The sequence below is a fragment of the Hibiscus syriacus genome, unplaced genomic scaffold, assembly GCF_006381635.1.
Source record: "Hibiscus syriacus cultivar Baekdansim isolate YM2019G1 unplaced genomic scaffold, ASM638163v2 tig00111366_pilon, whole genome shotgun sequence".
NCBI classification, from domain to species: Eukaryota; Viridiplantae; Streptophyta; class Magnoliopsida; order Malvales; family Malvaceae; genus Hibiscus; species Hibiscus syriacus.
The window spans coordinates 891,098-908,186 of NW_024063071.1; the positions used below are offsets into that span (position 1 = coordinate 891,098).

General features: G+C 30.2%; 2 protein-coding genes and 1 pseudogene across 2 annotated transcripts; 1 reads left to right on the forward strand and 2 right to left on the reverse strand.

The window, feature by feature from the left end:
* Positions 1–120: 120 nt before the first annotated feature.
* Positions 121–1,181, reverse strand: LOC120159572 (metallothiol transferase FosB-like). Its single transcript, XM_039170138.1, has 3 exons — positions 934–1,181; positions 729–834; positions 121–495 (listed from the first exon to the last, which is right to left on the reverse strand). The coding sequence occupies exons 1-3, from the start codon at positions 1,086–1,088 to the stop codon at positions 244–246; spliced, it is 513 nt and encodes a 170-aa protein (XP_039026069.1). The 5' UTR covers positions 1,089–1,181; the 3' UTR covers positions 121–243.
* Positions 1,182–6,447: 5,266 nt separating this feature from the next.
* LOC120159573 lies at positions 6,448–6,908 on the forward strand (annotated as a pseudogene).
* Positions 6,909–7,405: 497 nt separating this feature from the next.
* Positions 7,406–11,343, reverse strand: LOC120159571 (signal peptidase complex catalytic subunit SEC11A-like). The gene is made up of 8 exons (XM_039170137.1): positions 11,159–11,343; positions 10,762–10,874; positions 9,960–10,031; positions 9,802–9,837; positions 8,651–8,696; positions 8,466–8,553; positions 7,860–7,917; positions 7,406–7,464 (listed from the first exon to the last, which is right to left on the reverse strand). Exons 1-8 carry the CDS (start codon positions 11,235–11,237, stop codon positions 7,414–7,416), a joined length of 543 nt encoding a protein of 180 aa, XP_039026068.1. The 5' UTR covers positions 11,238–11,343; the 3' UTR covers positions 7,406–7,413.
* Positions 11,344–17,089: the final 5,746 nt, after the last annotated feature.

Genomic DNA, 17,089 nt, shown 5'->3' on the forward strand with positions numbered 1-17,089 from the left:
AAAACTAGCTTCCACCTGTGCATTAAATTATACTAACCATTCCATCAAGAACGTATACAGGTACGTACGTATATGAGAGAAAAAAACCCAGTTTCAATCAACCAAAATGGTCACTTTCCCTCGTGATCACATTGCAGTGTTTTTTATTACAAAACTAAAGAAAAAACATACGTAGATAGGATCATTACACAAAGAAAGCAGAACGGGTGTGCTTTCTTCTCATATGATTCTCATTGCTGGGTCTCACTGCTGAACCACTTGCTGTATCTGCTGACGTTGAAGCACTTGCAGGTTGATCCGAGAGCAGGATCGAACCATCTCGCCGCCCAGTGGGATCACCGGCAGGTTATCGCAGTTGCATATCTCGATCATGAACCCATCCGGGTCGTGGAAGAAGAGTTGTTCCACGTAGATCCCAGCTTCTTCCACCATTGCCCTCACGTATTCTATTTCCATATCCTTCAGCTTCTTCTCCACTGCCCCCATGCTCTCACACTGAACAAATTAATACATCCATGAGTTATACAAGCTGCAAAGCTATATCTGCTATGAGTAATTGAACACTGAAGATATTATCTGAACAAATTTGCGACAGATAAATTCTGAAGATATTATCTTATAATCACTAGAATGTAAAAGGAAAATTGCAACAGAATTTTCATGATAAAATTGAACACTGAAACCTAGTTTCGTATAATCATTAAGAATAATTGAACAGAAAAAAAAACCTGAAAAGAAATGTGGTTATCCTTGGGATTGATTTTCTTTTTCATGGGCATATTCTCGGGATTCTCTGATTGCAGAAGATGGACTCCAATTCCATGTCCAAACAACCTACATCATACCCAAAAAAAAATTAATCCAAGATTTATTAGGAATTTCATCGAACAAATTAAACTTGAAAAAAAAGGACAAATTGTTTTTAATGATTACCAAGCCCCATTAAAGTCGAATGATCCAGGCCTCCTGATTGGAACAAACCCAAGAACATTCTGATAGAAATTCATGGATTCCTCAACCGATCGACACACAAGCGAGATATGGTTCAAAGATTTGAGGTGAAGAGGATTTCCCACACTTTCCTTCATTTTCTCTTTTTCCGAGAAAAAATAATTCAAACCGCCTCGAGAGAATAAAGATGAAGATTTCGAGAGAAGATAGTATTGTTTAGAAATCCAATCGTACAAATGGTTTGCTAAAAATACCAAACAGATTTGAAGAGTTGCAGAGAATGAATGAATCAATGAACGAAACGGAGAGCCTGAAATTAGAAGGAGCAGAACAGGGGTTTATATATACAGGGAAATACGCTACGGGAGGATTTTATAAAGAAGACACGTGTCCGCGATAGAGATTATTTTGACACGTAGACGTAACTTGATGACTAGGATCACGATCATGAACCGAACAATGTCAGGAGAAGATTCTAAGTAAGACACGCAAGCTGTTGATCTTTTTTAACGATTTCTTGTCAGATTTTGTGTGTGACTTTGTGACCTGTCGTTTTCTGCTCAAACCTTTGTCCCAATTTTTTCATTTTATTATTTAACAATTGAAAAAATTTACGACGCTCGTCAAACTCAAATAAATACCGTTAAAGATGAGTATTATTAAATTAATTAATAAAATTTTAATTTATAAAATATTAAATATATAATTATAAATTAATAAAAGATTAAATGTGATTATATTAAAATACAATATTTATAAAATATTAATTTAATAATTTTATTTTAATTATAATTAGATCAAATATTAATTTGAGAAATTTATAAACCTTAATTCATTTTTCTAACTTTAAAGTTACCGCTTTCATCGTCACCACTGTTGTCATCACCATTGTTTTCGTCACCGGTATCATCTTTCGTCATTGATTTAGTCTTTATCGTCAGTTGAAGGTGAAAATGATATTGGTTGTAGTAATGACTGAGGTGACGACGATAAGAACTTCAAAGCTATAAAAATAAATTAGAGTTTATAAAATTTTTAAATTAATATGTGATCTAATTATAATTAAAATAAGATTATAAAAACTAATGTTTTATAAATATTGTGTTTTAACTAAATTGCATTTAATTTTTTTACTAATTTATAATTATTCTTTTAGTACTTTATAATTTATCGTTTTATAAATTAATTTAATAATATTTATTATTAATTATACTTATCTGCGCTCGTAGACGTGACAACATTATCCTTATCAATTATACTTGCTATAATAAATATATGACTAGAATTTCTCGTATCTTTCCCTGCAAAACTCTTATTCTTGCATTCTTTTTAGTTTGGTCCTTATACTTTCAATCTCCTCTTTTTGGTTTTCAGTTTGATCCTAAATCTAAAATATATATAGAATATTTTAATCCTAAAATATATTTTATTGTCATCAGACTCAGCAAATTCTTATTCAATATTTTGAGAATATTCGTTCTTGAATTTTACCTAGAGTGAAAAATGTGGCTCCGAAATAATTTTTCTCGATTTTATGATCTTTATAGAGGACTTTCACTAACGAAATTCTCTTATTCTTTATTATTTTACTTCTTAATCTAGAATTTTAATCGGTCTTTTCTCGTATATTAAATCAAATTGAATTTTTAGAACATCGAAACACGAAAAACATTATGATTTCAACTTATTTTAGTAAACAAAGCTAATAGGTAAGCTATCAGGTCAATTCTTTCGATCACTTCATATTGTCCGATGAATCTCATTCTAAGTTTCGCTTTCTAACTGAATAGACAAATTTTGTTCATTCAATGTTTCTTCGTTTCAAATCTGCGTAAGACTTTTGTCTATCAAATATAGCTTTTAAATGATCTTGGATCAAATTAATCATTTATTTGGTTTCACGGATCATATTAGAGCCTAAATACATGTATTACGTTCTGAAAGTAAGCAATAGCAATAGAGACAAGCAAAAAAAGCATTAAACGTCACTAATTAACATAAATACGACGCAATTATAATTGGCTAATTAGGTAAATTCCAATTGTTTCTGCTTGATAAAAGAAATACTTTAAAAAAATAAAAGTATTGCGCCGATTTTTACTTGATATCCACACAATAATTAATAATGCGTGCATTAATTATTGAATTATATAATAAATTAGTTTTTAATGACTTGGATTATAATTAATATTTTTTAGTAAAATATTGTATTCATTGAGTCTTTATTTAAAAATAAATGATCAAATAATTTTAAAATAAAAAAAATTAACTCTAATTTTCTCCTCGTTTTTTATGATATTGTTAATCTTTTTCTACTTCATCTTTATAATCGACGACGACATCAACCTTAGTGCTGATCGTCGATAACTGGTATTCATTACTTTTCTTTATTTGATTATGTCGTGTCTTTTTTTCTTTTTTCTTTTAATTTATAATAGTTTTGTCTTTATGACATATTTTCCTCTGTTTTTATGACATAATTCTTCTGTCTTTTGGCATGTTTCGGTCGTTTGGTTGTTATCTTCGTTCATTTTTCTCGGTGCTAGATCTGACATTGCTACGACTGATCAAGATGGTGTTCATTTGTTATCATGTCGATCTTCCCTACTTTGGACTCCCAGATTGGATTTGGATATGCAATTTGCATTTATTGACAGTTTTCTCACGTTGTTTGATTCTACTTTACAGTTTTCGATGGTCTTTAATAGCTTTAATAGCCGATGTGATCGGATCTGTTCGTATCTCCCTTTATTCAAGTTTATTTGATTAAGTTTTTAACATTTTCCTTATATGATTCTTGTGTGATCTTTAGAGATTAGTTTATTGTGTTAATGATTATAAAAAAATGATCTTATTATGTGTTTCAATATACGATTGTGGTTGTAAACTTTAATTGTAATTTGAATATTTTTTTAATTTTTAATCTAAATTAAAAAAAATTATAATTAGATTTTAAGAACTTATTTGATTGTATATTTTAAAATAAAGTTACAATTAAAATTATATTTATTAAAAATTAACTTAATTATTACCTAAATTGATAAGAGGTTTATTACACAAGCCTTCGTTATTTTTGGAAAAGACTTTATAAAAAGTGGGTCTCATAATTTCTGGTTGGTTTGGATTAAATTAGCATAATAAAGTATAGTTCATTATCAACAATTAGTCTAATCACATTACTTTTCTAATTAATTACTATTATTCGATCAATTAACTGACTAATTCAGATCAAATTTTGCAGAGGTCTATTATGGGGGCAACCCTTCTAACTCAGTTTGCTTTATTCGTAAAAACCTGAGTTCAAACTTCTAACATTGCTAAAGAATCTGATGTCTTATCTTACTAAATCAACTTATTATTGGTAATCACATTGTTTTCTATACTTCCTACTGTGTAAAGCTAATGTCTTTTTCGTTAGTGCATGGTGACAAAGATGCACGAGAAAAATTAGATGTTACTTAAATCAAGGAAAAGTTTTGATTTAAACTGATATACTATTTTATTATTTATTATTTTTATATTTCTATAAAATAAAGTTCGACGATGTCCTACTCAAGTAATGTAGTAGAGAAATTTTGGGATTAAATTAATATAATTTTTAGATGTCACTTATAATTAATTTTTAATTTAAATAAAAGTATTCAGTACAATGTTAAAATTAGCTTCAATGATTATTGAAATGGTTACTTTGACTCGTATTTTTTTTCTTAAAGAATATTTTGACACTCAATGTTTTTTTTTAAACAAAATGCCTCTAACGTTTGACCTTTATTCTTTTTTTTTGAGTATTTGACCCTCAATGTTTTATTTTAGAGTAAGAAAGCTTTTATTTTGAAACGTTAACAGTTTGTTGACTAACAATTTCTATCGACAGAGGGGCATTTTTGTTCAAAAGTAAAATGTTAAGAGTTAAAATGTCCTAAAAAATAGATATCAAAGTGATTATTTTGTCAAACATTAGGAGTTTTTGATTATATACCAAATTATTTTCTTTACATAAGTTGGTAAAATGCATTGGTCTTTGTTGGGATGAAGCACTAGGTCCCTTAAGCAAGGTCAGGGGTTCAAATCCTGGTGTTTGCGAATGAAGCAAACTGGGTTGGGAACGTCGACCTCGCCTCTGCAATACCCGATCTAGATTAGTCGGTCAATAGATCGGATACCAGTGATTAATTCAAAAAAATCTGAATGAATATTATTTGAACTGAACCATTATCTAAAAGTTGGTGATCAAATAAAATCTTAAAATTTGATTATAGAATTTTAAAATGAAGAATCAACTGATATGTTTTTCTAATTTTAAAAATTTATTTGATCCGAGTTTTTAAATAATGATCGGTTAAAACAACATTTCATTTAGAGATCTATTCGATTATTATTTAGGGATCAATTTATCATGTAAACATTTATTTTAAATCCTAAAATTTAAGACATGTTCGATAGTTCATTATAATTTTTATCTCATTAAAAATATTTTTAATTTTAATCTTTATTATAAATGGAAAACTTGGTTAAATGGGCTTAGTCATTCGTTTTTAAGTGTAAATTTGTTGTGATGTTAAATTATGAAAGGTAGCTTTCACTCGACGTTTATAGTGTTGAATTTGTAACTTTCATGAATCAGACACAGTTTAAGGTTGGTTTTATATAACATATCATGCCCCGTCACAATTCTGTAAATTTTAAATTATATCATTATAAATTTTAATAATTTAATTAAATTATTTTTCTAGTCAAACGACTACGGGTTAAATCGTTAAATACTTCACAACATAGATGTGATAATGGAATAGTAGTCTATATGTATATTTTTATTCACATGATAATATATGTCATCATTTATAATAAATTATTTATTAATATAAAATTTAATGTCACATCAATAGTAAAATAAATGTGAATTATCATATTAATATTATAAAGATCCTAATTATCACTCTCATTAAAATCATATAAATTTTAATAAAAATTGGCGTGAAAACAAAAGGAACCCAAACTATTTTTTAAAAACAGAGACCAAAGTCGACGAAGACAAGCACATGAGGACCAGTGTTGTTTACCCAAAACTAAAAGCAACTCTTAGAAAAAAATTAGCGGACCCTTATTCCCATATGTAATGGGGGTAAGGGAGAGATAGGATAGTAGGCTGCCCTCAACGTCAGATTGAGAACAGCTTCCATAGGAGACCTCCAAATTATAAAATAACCTCCGTGAGTCTCAATCCCACAACCCCAAGGTTAAGAGTCTTGTGCTCTACCAACTGAACTGGATGGTCATTTCATTAAAAGCAACTCTTAGAAACAAGATTTATAAACTAATAACAATAAACTAAATACTTCTAAGTTTGGTCACCTTAAACGTCTTTTTGGTTGCCTGAATTGTTCCTTAACAACATTCAATTACCATATCATTCATATATATATATATATATATATATATGATGTGCAAAGAAGCATTGAAATATATAGTTTACGTTTTTCTGCATTTGAGGAAGCAATGGGACTCTTGATCTTTCCAATTATGATTGCTGCAGTGATAAGCAAAGAAGCATACTCATGCTGATATCGGCACTGCATCCTATTATAATCCTCCAAATATACGTCAGTATCTTTTCTTTTTATCAGCCTTAAATTATATGTAAGCGATTCATCTGCGCTCTCTCTTGCAATGCAGCCACCAAATGTGATGGCAACAGAGAGGAACAGTTTCCCCCAGGGAATCTGTTTGCAGCGGTCAGCGAGGGGTTATGGGACAATGGTGCTGCCTGCGGGAGGCGTTACAGATTAAGATGCCTGAGCGGACCCGAGAGACCGTGTAAACAGAGAACCATTGATGTCAAAGTGGTGGATTTCTGCCCTTTCACACCCTGCCCCTCTACGATCATGCTGTCCAGGGATGCTTTTGCAGCCATTGCACTTAAACATGGAAGGAAAATCAATATTGAATACATACAGTAAATTCCCTATATTCTTCATTTCCTATTTGAGAACAAATATAGCACACAGATGAATATGGAACTTTGTCTCTGAATTTAACCATAATGATGACATATTGCAGGGTTTGAGAAAGAAGATACCACTAAATACAATCACATCAAAGGGCCACTTTCAGCCTGTGTAAGAAGAAAAATTAATGGATGCAAGGAAGACAATAGAAATGTTATAAAGATGATAATATCAAGTTTGTAAAAGAAGAAAAGACGAGAAGATCGAAAATCTTTTCAAATGGGACTTGTAAAGTTAGAAATGAAATCCCAATATTTTAATTATATAAAGCAAAACCAGGGTTGCTGAAGCCTGTTTCACTATCTTTCTAACTGTCTTAAATTATCGAAACATTAAACAGCTATTCCATTCTCAGTATACAAAAGTTAGGAAAGACCGATACAAAGGAGAGGGTAGAAGTTGGCAATTGTTGTGACAGATCTCCTTCGGATTTGGTCACACCTATTTGCTTCAACTGTCAGTCTTTGGAAGTTATGACAAGCAACCCCAATGCTCCGATGAGAATATACTGCAATGAAAACGACAGCCATTATGACTATGATATTCCAGGACATGATCATTAATGTCCCTACAGGGTTTTATTAGCCTCCTGAAATTTTGGTACCTTTGTAACTATTCGAAAATCACAAACAATGGTCATTTAACTAGAAACCAACCCTCAACCCCAAAAATGTAAATAAGAGTGAAACCAAGGCAAATTTGAAGTTGAACGGATGGAAAATATTTTGTTTTTGTTGCACCAGTGGTGCAAAGATGCAGAAATGCGAAAGGGGAAGGCCCCACCCCAAAAAGTTATAACTGTGACATAATAGTACCCACTAGCCTAGGTTCAGAAAATATTTTGTAGCACAATAGGGAAATGGCTTTCTAATTTAAGTAATCCATGTCATATAAAAAACAAACCTTGATAATTGGCTTTTCGGTCATGATTATAGTCACCCAACCAACATAAGGCAAGAACCTGCAATTTTGAAGTATGTGATTAGAACATGTTTTTCACACTGAAAAGTACACGACCACCATTTTGCTTGAAACATGTTTAGAGTAATTTAACAGTTCAAACCCAAAACTAAGGAATTCAATATCTTTTCAATATATCTCAAAAATCTAAAGGCACAGCAACACCAAAACCTTTTAAGGACGAACAGGACAATTGACTCGTACTGAAACTCAATTCAAGTCTTTCAAAACATATAAAACATCAGTATCATTCTCTAGTCACTAGAATGCTTTCCAATCAAAACACGTGAGAGATGTCAAACTTTGAACCCCGTTTTATCCAACTTTGAGGGTGGTCTAACACCAGAACATTAAGATCCAAATTTCAAACTAAAGCAGTTAACAAAGCTATGTCCCAATATGCCCTATCTCCATAAAACGCATATATATAGATATATGTGTGCATGAGTGTCGGATTCTTAAGATATGCTATGATTTTGAAGAGGAATACAGGGAATGACCAATAATCTGTTACGCACAAAAAGAAAGGTCAAAGGCTAAAGGCTTTACCCTACAGCTCTGCCCATGATATGGTGCCGTTGAAGATAGAGCTGACCTTGAGCATATAAAAGCCTGTCATCCCCATAATTGTTGTCTCCTGAAAATTCACATATAAAGGAAGAACATTTAAATACAAGACAATGCAATTCTGGCAACTTCTAACAAATTAAATATTCATCCAGATCAGTTGTCACCTTTGGTGAGTACATCAACTTCTCCAGTATCTTGCCTTTCATGGACCTACAGAAATATCAAAAATCAAATTTCAGCAGATGCCAAAAGATGTTCATTGATGAATCTGCTAAAAAAAATATTTCTTCTTTCCACTTTACAGTTTCATACTAAAGATTTGAGTAGAAGTGTTTCCAGGCTAAAATAGTTTCAAGAAACTGAGTCTCAAGTTACACCATGAAAGTCAAGAATAGCTGATGCATAGGCCAGCTAGCTCAACACAGGTCCAAAAAGAAAGCAATCAACCCAAGTATTATTTTCAAAAGTAATATTGGCAAGTTATAGCAGCAAGAAAAATCTCAAACCATCACAGTTCGAACAAAACATAATTCTCCTAATAGAAATGTAATTTCAGCCTTATGAGAGTGATTATGTCTTGCTGATAATACATAACAAAGGTTGCGCCGGGGGAGGGGGTTGAGATGGGTGGACGTAAGTATAATTCCATAAGGGAAACAAGAAAACAACCGATATATTTTACAAATTGTTCAGAAAGATAAGAATCCCAAAGAAATAGACAAAGAAACTTAATACACATAACACACAAATTACAATTCAACAAACACAATGACTTCAGATTTTTGGCATCAAATTTGCTGCAATTTTTCACTTGCATAAAGAATATGTGAGCTTAAATAATTATTATCTTTCTAACTCGGCCCTTCTGAGAAATCATAGAGAAGCTTGGTTGCTAATGCTATCCGGTTGCTAATGCTATCCAGCAGCCAATGTCCCTTTAAGTTTATCTATGAAGACCGGCTTCTTAAATAATCCTCAGAGGCTCAGACCATATAAGTAGCAACAAAAATCAGTCACTAAGCATCTATGACTAATCAAATGATGAATCATGTATAATTGCCCAAGCAAATATATGTTCCCCAAACACTGACTCTTACATGGGAAACATTTTTTTATACAACTTTGCAAGTCAAGTCGATTGATTCGTTGCTTCTATTCTACAAGTAAAATATATGTTGCTCATATGTACGAATGTCCAGATGGACATGGTAATAGCAATGCTTCATAATCATTTGAAAATTGCTTTTTGCAGTCATAATACATACAGCTCAGTTCAAGATCAATAAAAACAAGTATTACATATTTAAAAAGTTACCTTAATTACACGATGCACAATTGGGATTTCACGGCCCTGAGAAATTCACAGTTTGACAATTGAATTAGCCAAACAACATGAAGGACGAAACAGCCGTAACAACAATGGAAAAATACAGAATAAATCAAAAAATAAGGGAAAAAAACAAACGCACTTACATCAATGTTAAAAACCACAATCTCCCCTGCTCGGATAGGATCCTTACTCATGTGTAAGAATAAAATATCCCCCTACATATGACATAATCCTAATTAGTTAAACAACAGCTACAGACATCGGAATCCAAATAAACAACAGTGATCAAACATGTCAAGTAGGTCCATTTAAATGGTTATATGAAAATTACTTTCATTCTGATCTTACTACACAAAATACGTCATTAAAAAAATTCAAATCACATGATTATTGGCAGATTACTAACAATAACTAGCAGGGTGCAGTCACCACCAACCAAATACTTAAGTTTTCCCTAATTAAATGTCAGATAAAGCAGGGACCGGAACAACATTGTCCTGATTCATGATAATGAGTAATGGAAACATACAAGGTAGAAATAAATTGATATTAATTTCAAGGGGGAAATTTCTAATTAAAATAGAAATGATTCATGTTATCAGTTAAAGCTTTAAGTAACATATCATATACAACTCAGAACATATTTGAGGGGGAAATGGTACTCATTATAAGGTGTTATATGGCAGGTTCAGCCATGTCCATATCCTTTATCTGTAAATCTAGAATTTCAAAGACATTAAACCTTCAATTTCAATCACTCTTATGTTTATTCCTGAAATGACTAAGTTATCCAAACCCCTTATTTCCCTTGATTATCCGAGTCCAATTATATTCAAACATAGGCGTACGTAGGTGTAGGAGTATGGTCCTCCAAATACATGGAAAGAACTTAACGAGTGAAACCCATCAAAATCATTCAAACATTCTGTTGTTATGATAACTTACCCTCTTGAAGCCAGGTTCCATACTTCCTGAAAGAACGACGACAACAGGCGATTCACTGCCAGTGACACACATCAATCCTTTCCATATTATGAGGGCCGATGTAACAATCATACCTGAAACACTACATCTTTCTGTATGAGCAAACAAGTGAAGTGCTAACTATTAAACCCCCAAAACCCACTAAACAAATCCATACACCCTCTGGATCTATCTGAAAATAAGAAGGTAAAACCGTGTTCTCGATTCTTAAAAGTGTAACGCAATTTGAGTTGGATTTCTCAAAAGATTTAAAAACTGTCGCATTTTGGACTCAAAAACAGGTTGAGAATGGATGAGTTAGAACGAAAAAACAAGAAGGAGAAATTAAACAATCATGGATATTTAGTTAGAAACGTACCAAGGCTGACGGCCTGGGTGAGGAGCTGGCGGATCTGGATTGATTTGACGGAATCTAAGGTGTCTCCGATCCAACCCATTTTTTCTCTATTCGATCTGCTTCGGTTTCGTTGTTTTTCTTCCTCCTTTGCAGTTGCAGTGTATAGCACCAAATAAAGACGCAGTGCCGCTGCAGTATATTATACATTTATATAAATTTTGATAATTTATAATCCTATTATATATGTTTGAGTTGATAGAAATTGAGGGCTCAAACCATAAACTTTTTTTTTAATTTTAAATGTTTAAAATATTTTTTTAAGATTAATATCTAATTTTTTTAGCGTTATTATTTTAAGTATATAGTCATTACGATCATTAAAACAAATACGTCAGCTATTTGAAATGTAACATATTTATAAATAAATAAATAACTTAAAATTATTAAAATAAAAAATTGAGAATCTAAAATTCTTAATTTCAAACTTCACTATCAAACATCATAAGTAGTCACCGCTGCTTTCACAGTTTCACTACCATTAAACAGTCAATCATCTATTGTCCATTCGCGATTTTCCCAAAATATCACCCTTACCCGCTAATTTTTTCTGTCAGACACCGTTTCGATTATATTTTTCGATCTAATACCCTTTGCAGTAAGGCGCTTAAACGTGTAAAAAAAATCCGGATGCTAATTTTGTAAATATTTTTAAAATGGTGTATAATATATAATTAATTTCTTTTAAGGTGATATTTGTATAAAAACACCAACTTTATTTATTTATTTTTGTGTGTGAAAAAAAATTCTACATTAAATCTTTAAATATTATTTTGTAAATTATTTTATAACTCGACGAATTTTGATTTTTGCATGAAATTAAACAATACGTATAATCTAATAGAGAAAATCTTTGAGGGTAAGTATTTTAAAATATGAATAATTTTATAACTATTATTTCTTTTTCAAAATGATGATGATAATAAATATTTTATAATTTAAAAATTATAAATTTTATATATTTTTGAAAAAAATTGACTTTATATTATTTTTGTATTGAATTTTATTCACTTTTAATTTTTTTTATTGCATTTTTATACTTTTAATTACAATTGATAGATCAAATGAATTATTATTCACTTTTTTAAAAATCAATAAAAATATAATGAAAAGAATTAAAAGTGAATAAAATTCAATAAAAAAATATAAAGCTAAAAAATATCACCTCTTTATTTAAAATATTCCTTTTAATATTAATTTTAAGAAATATAAAATAAATATTAAATTCTAATTTTATTAAAAATGAATAAATATTATTAATTTTAAAAGTTTATTTTTATATTTTTAAACAATTAATTTTAAAAGTCAATTTTTTTTCAAAAATATATAAATTTATAATTCTTTTAAATTATAAAATATTTATTATCATCAACATTTTGAAAAAAGAAATACTAGTTATAAAACTTTTATAAAATTATTCATATTTTAAAATACATACCCTCAAGTTTTACTATACTAGATTATACGTATTGTGTAATTTAATGCAAAAATCTTACAATTGATAGATCAAATGAATTATTATTCACTTTTTTAAATAATAAAAATACAATAAAAATTAAAAATGAATAAAATTCAAAACAAAAAGAATATAAATTCAATTTTTTTCAAAAATATATAAAATTTATAATTTTTTAAATTATAAAATATTTATTATCATCATCATCATTTGAAAAAGAAATACTAGTTATAAAACTTTTATAAAATTATTCATATTTTAAAATACTTACCCTCAAAGTTTTGCTATACTAGATTGTACGTATTGTGTAATTTCATGCAAAAATCAAAATTCGTCAAGTTATATAATAATTTGCAAAATTATATTTAAAGATTTTAATGTAGAAAGTTTTTTTTTCACACACAAAAATAAATAAATAAAATTGATGTTTTTACACAAATATCACCTTAAAATAAATTAATTACATATTAGGCACCATTTTAAAAATATTTACAAAATTAACACCCGAATTTTTTACACGTTTAGGCGCCTTACTGCAAAAGGTGTTAGATCAAAAAATATAGTTTGAACGGTGCCTGACAGGAAAAATTAATAAGTAAGAGTGATTTTTTGGGAAAATCGCCTCGCCGTCATTTTTTTCACCAAAACCATTAATTTATAATTTCGTCGTAAAATCTCCTAATCATTTGTATTTGTGCACGTAATTTTATTAATTTTCAATTGGGTATGGGCAAATTTGACTCGACTAAAAAAAATAAAGTGAAGTCATTTTTAAAATAAAACTCGGATAACTCAAAAAAAATTAATAATTAGTATATTTATTTTCAAATTTGAGTAAGTCCCACAACTCTATATAATTATAGAAAACAATTTATATTGGAATCGAATATTATCACAATATTACAAATATTTACAACTAAATCTAAAAATAAACTCGAACAACTCACTTGAAAAAATTTCAAATAAAATTTCAATTATAAAATAGGACTTATCAACTCGAATGGCTCAAACAATCTGACTCCACTTGACCGAATGCTTATCCCTACATCTGGGTACTCAGCCCAACAGGGTTTAAAGTAGGGTGATGAAATGTGGGTTGTGAGATCAGTGGGGCCAGGTAAGGACGGTGGGCCATTTGGTTTTGGTTTAGGTGGGCATTGGTGAGATGGGCTAGAAGACTAAGACTATTGTCTTGTGCTATTAAAACCAGGTAACATGTTTATTAAAGGATCTACTAATCACTTTTCTATTTTGGTTACTTGTAATGTTTATTCAAAACCAACACTTTTTCTTCTTTGCATTTCCTTCAAAATTGTTTTTATTCCAAAAATTATTTTATGATCTAAGATGATTGGCATGGTCACACGTGTCTCTGCATCGCCTGTCAATTACCTGCCTCTGAACTATATCGTTGTTAGTTAACGTGCATGCAAACATGGGGAAATACCATGTACGCGTAACGAGATTATAAGATCACTATGCAACCGATAAAATCATCGTATAATTTCTAATAAGATCCTCGAATTATTATAACAATCATTCGATAACAAATAATTTTTAAATGTTTAAAGACTTAGCCATTTGTGGACACCCGTTTTCTTCTGAAGCTTATTTAGAAAACAGTTTGAAAAAACATATAATATGTACTTTCTTTTAAAAAAATCGGGTTTTGAAAATATATTATATAGTTTTTGAAAACATATATAATATATAGTTTTTGAAACCATTTTGATATATATATATATAATATAGTTTTTGAAAACATTTTGAAAATATACATGATATATAGTTTTTGAATATATATATAATATATAGTTTTTGAAAACATTTTTTGAAAAATATATAATATATAGTTTTGAAATCATTTTTGAAAATATATATATTATATAGTTTTGAAAACATTTTGAAAACACACACACACACACACATATATATATATATATATATATAGTTTTTGAAATTATATATAATATATAGTTTTTAAAAATATTTTGAAAATATATATTATATGCTTTTAAAAATGATTTTTAGAAGCATATATAATATATAATTTTAAAATTAATTTTTATTTTTATTATATATTACATTAATATTATTTGTTTTTATTTTATTAATTATTTTTCTTTTTTCTTTCTATGATTTTATTTTATTTGTTTTGTTTAAGGTCCAAATCAGGGCCAACCTGACCTAGAAGGCCAAAATCGGGTTAAGCCCGAATATTCAGCTGACCCGGTTCAAAGCTAAACTTGAGATTTAGGGTTACACCTTCATAGGCGTAGCTCGAAGAGAAGACAACGGCGCGTGAAAGTCACGCATCAATCGAAACACCCATCGGCCGAGATTTCCGGCACCAGAAATCGAAAAAGCTGCAACACGTTACGACACTAACAAGAATCGTGCTGAACGGGACTGAACCATCCCGAAAAACCTTGCAACAACCATCATCGGTGGGGTTATATAAACCTCGAAAATCATCGAAGAAAGGGAGGAAAACAAATTACAACAACAGTACACAAAAAAAGGCAAGGGAACGACCAAATATCATCAAGCAAACACGAACCCATCACGAAAAACAACCGGAGCCACATCAACAGCGAACCACAACAAAAAAAACCCACAAATATATAACCACACAAACACAAAAATGCCCAGACATATACGAAATACCGAAGAAAACAAACACAAGAAGCACCGATCTGGGCTCGGAAAAGAATGAGCCACCGAAAGACGAAGGGTCTCATCGGGAAAGGTAAAAACCGAGTGCTTTTCCTTATATCTACGTTGTTTGGGCTTTGTTATGGAGATTTGAGGTTTGAATCTTACTTCACGGTGACAAGATAAGCATTTTCAGTAAGTTTGATTTTTCCGGCCGCCAGAGGCGGCTGTCCGGACGGTGGTTGACCATCGAGCGGTGGCTGGATTTCGACCGACTTAGGATCAGGTAGTCGAGTAGTGCATGTCACATCCATAGGGTGTATCATCTCTGTATTCTTTTAATGACTTTGTAGTAATTTCCATGACTTCTATTTTTTTTATCGTCTCTATCATTGGAATTTATTAAGGCTTAGAACTAGTGTAGCGGAGTAGTGTTGCCTTAGTTTAGGTTTTAACTCATTTTGACTTTATTCCTTCTCGTTGCTTGTTATCGTTGACTATTGTGTATCATTTCGTCATGGTTTCATCTTTTTAAATTTTTTCGGGTCTAACGTTTCTGTCTATATACAGAGATTTTTACGCAGAGATTCATTTGCAGGGATTACTTCCCATTACAGACGCGCATATGAAGACTGTTAATCTATGTATTTATATATTTATTTATACATGCACTACATTTTATCTTTATTTTTAAATTTTATAACTGCCGGAGGTCTTCTACGGAAGCTGCTCTCAACCTGGCATTGGGGGCAGCCAACTACCCTACCTCCCCCTTACCCCAATTACATTTGGGAATAGGGTTTTGTTGTTGTTGTTGTGTTAAAAATGAAATTTTTTCGATTTTGGGTTATTTGTAGGGGAGGGACCACTGCGTAATTAGTCAATAGTTAAATTATTTCGTTGTCCCCATATTTTTATGTGTAATTCGTTTTGGTCACCTATTTCAATTTTTCTCTGAATTTTCAATTTATTCAATTTAATCCCTGTTACATTTCTTATGTTTTGCAAATTGGCCCCTAATTTTTTATTTTTCTTTGCAGCTCATTTTTAGTACCAATTTAACCCATCAATTTCAATTCATTTCAATTTGGTCCTTGAAATTTTTAGTTATTCATTATTTTTAATTTTAGCATTTTTTTATTTTAGTTATTCATTTTTTTCCTTTTAATTCTAGTATGTTTTTTATTTTATTTTTTTGATTTATTCAATTTTTTTTTCATCTTTTGTTCCTTTGATTTATTTTTTATTTTTTCCTTTGATTTATTCAATATTTATTTATTATTTCTAATTTAACATTTTTTACTTTTTAGGGATACTTTCAACCAATCAAATGTAAGTAATTTGAATAGAATGTTTAAATTTTAATTTTCGTAACTAAGACAACCGACAAATTAAATGGTACCGAAAAGGTAGTTCAATGGTGCTAATTCTTCTTTGACTGTAACCGACTCCCTAACCCGACACATTTCTAGTAAAATGCTTATTATGTAAAATGGTATCAGATCGACCTAAACATTATTTTTAAATGATCGGTAGCGACTATAACGTTTTTATTCAAATCGAAACTCAATTCCAGACACACCCAAAAGACGATTGGGACACCATTTAACCTTAAATGCATATACATTCTTATATATTTAGTGTTTGAATCCAAGATATTGAAAAGTAATAATAATTTTTTAATCACTAAATAAAATAAAGAGGGCAATGACAAAATCGAAACTCCAACCACTCAAATTCTATTAATCAAATATGTGCCCAATCCTTTTTGGCCCTTTTTCTTC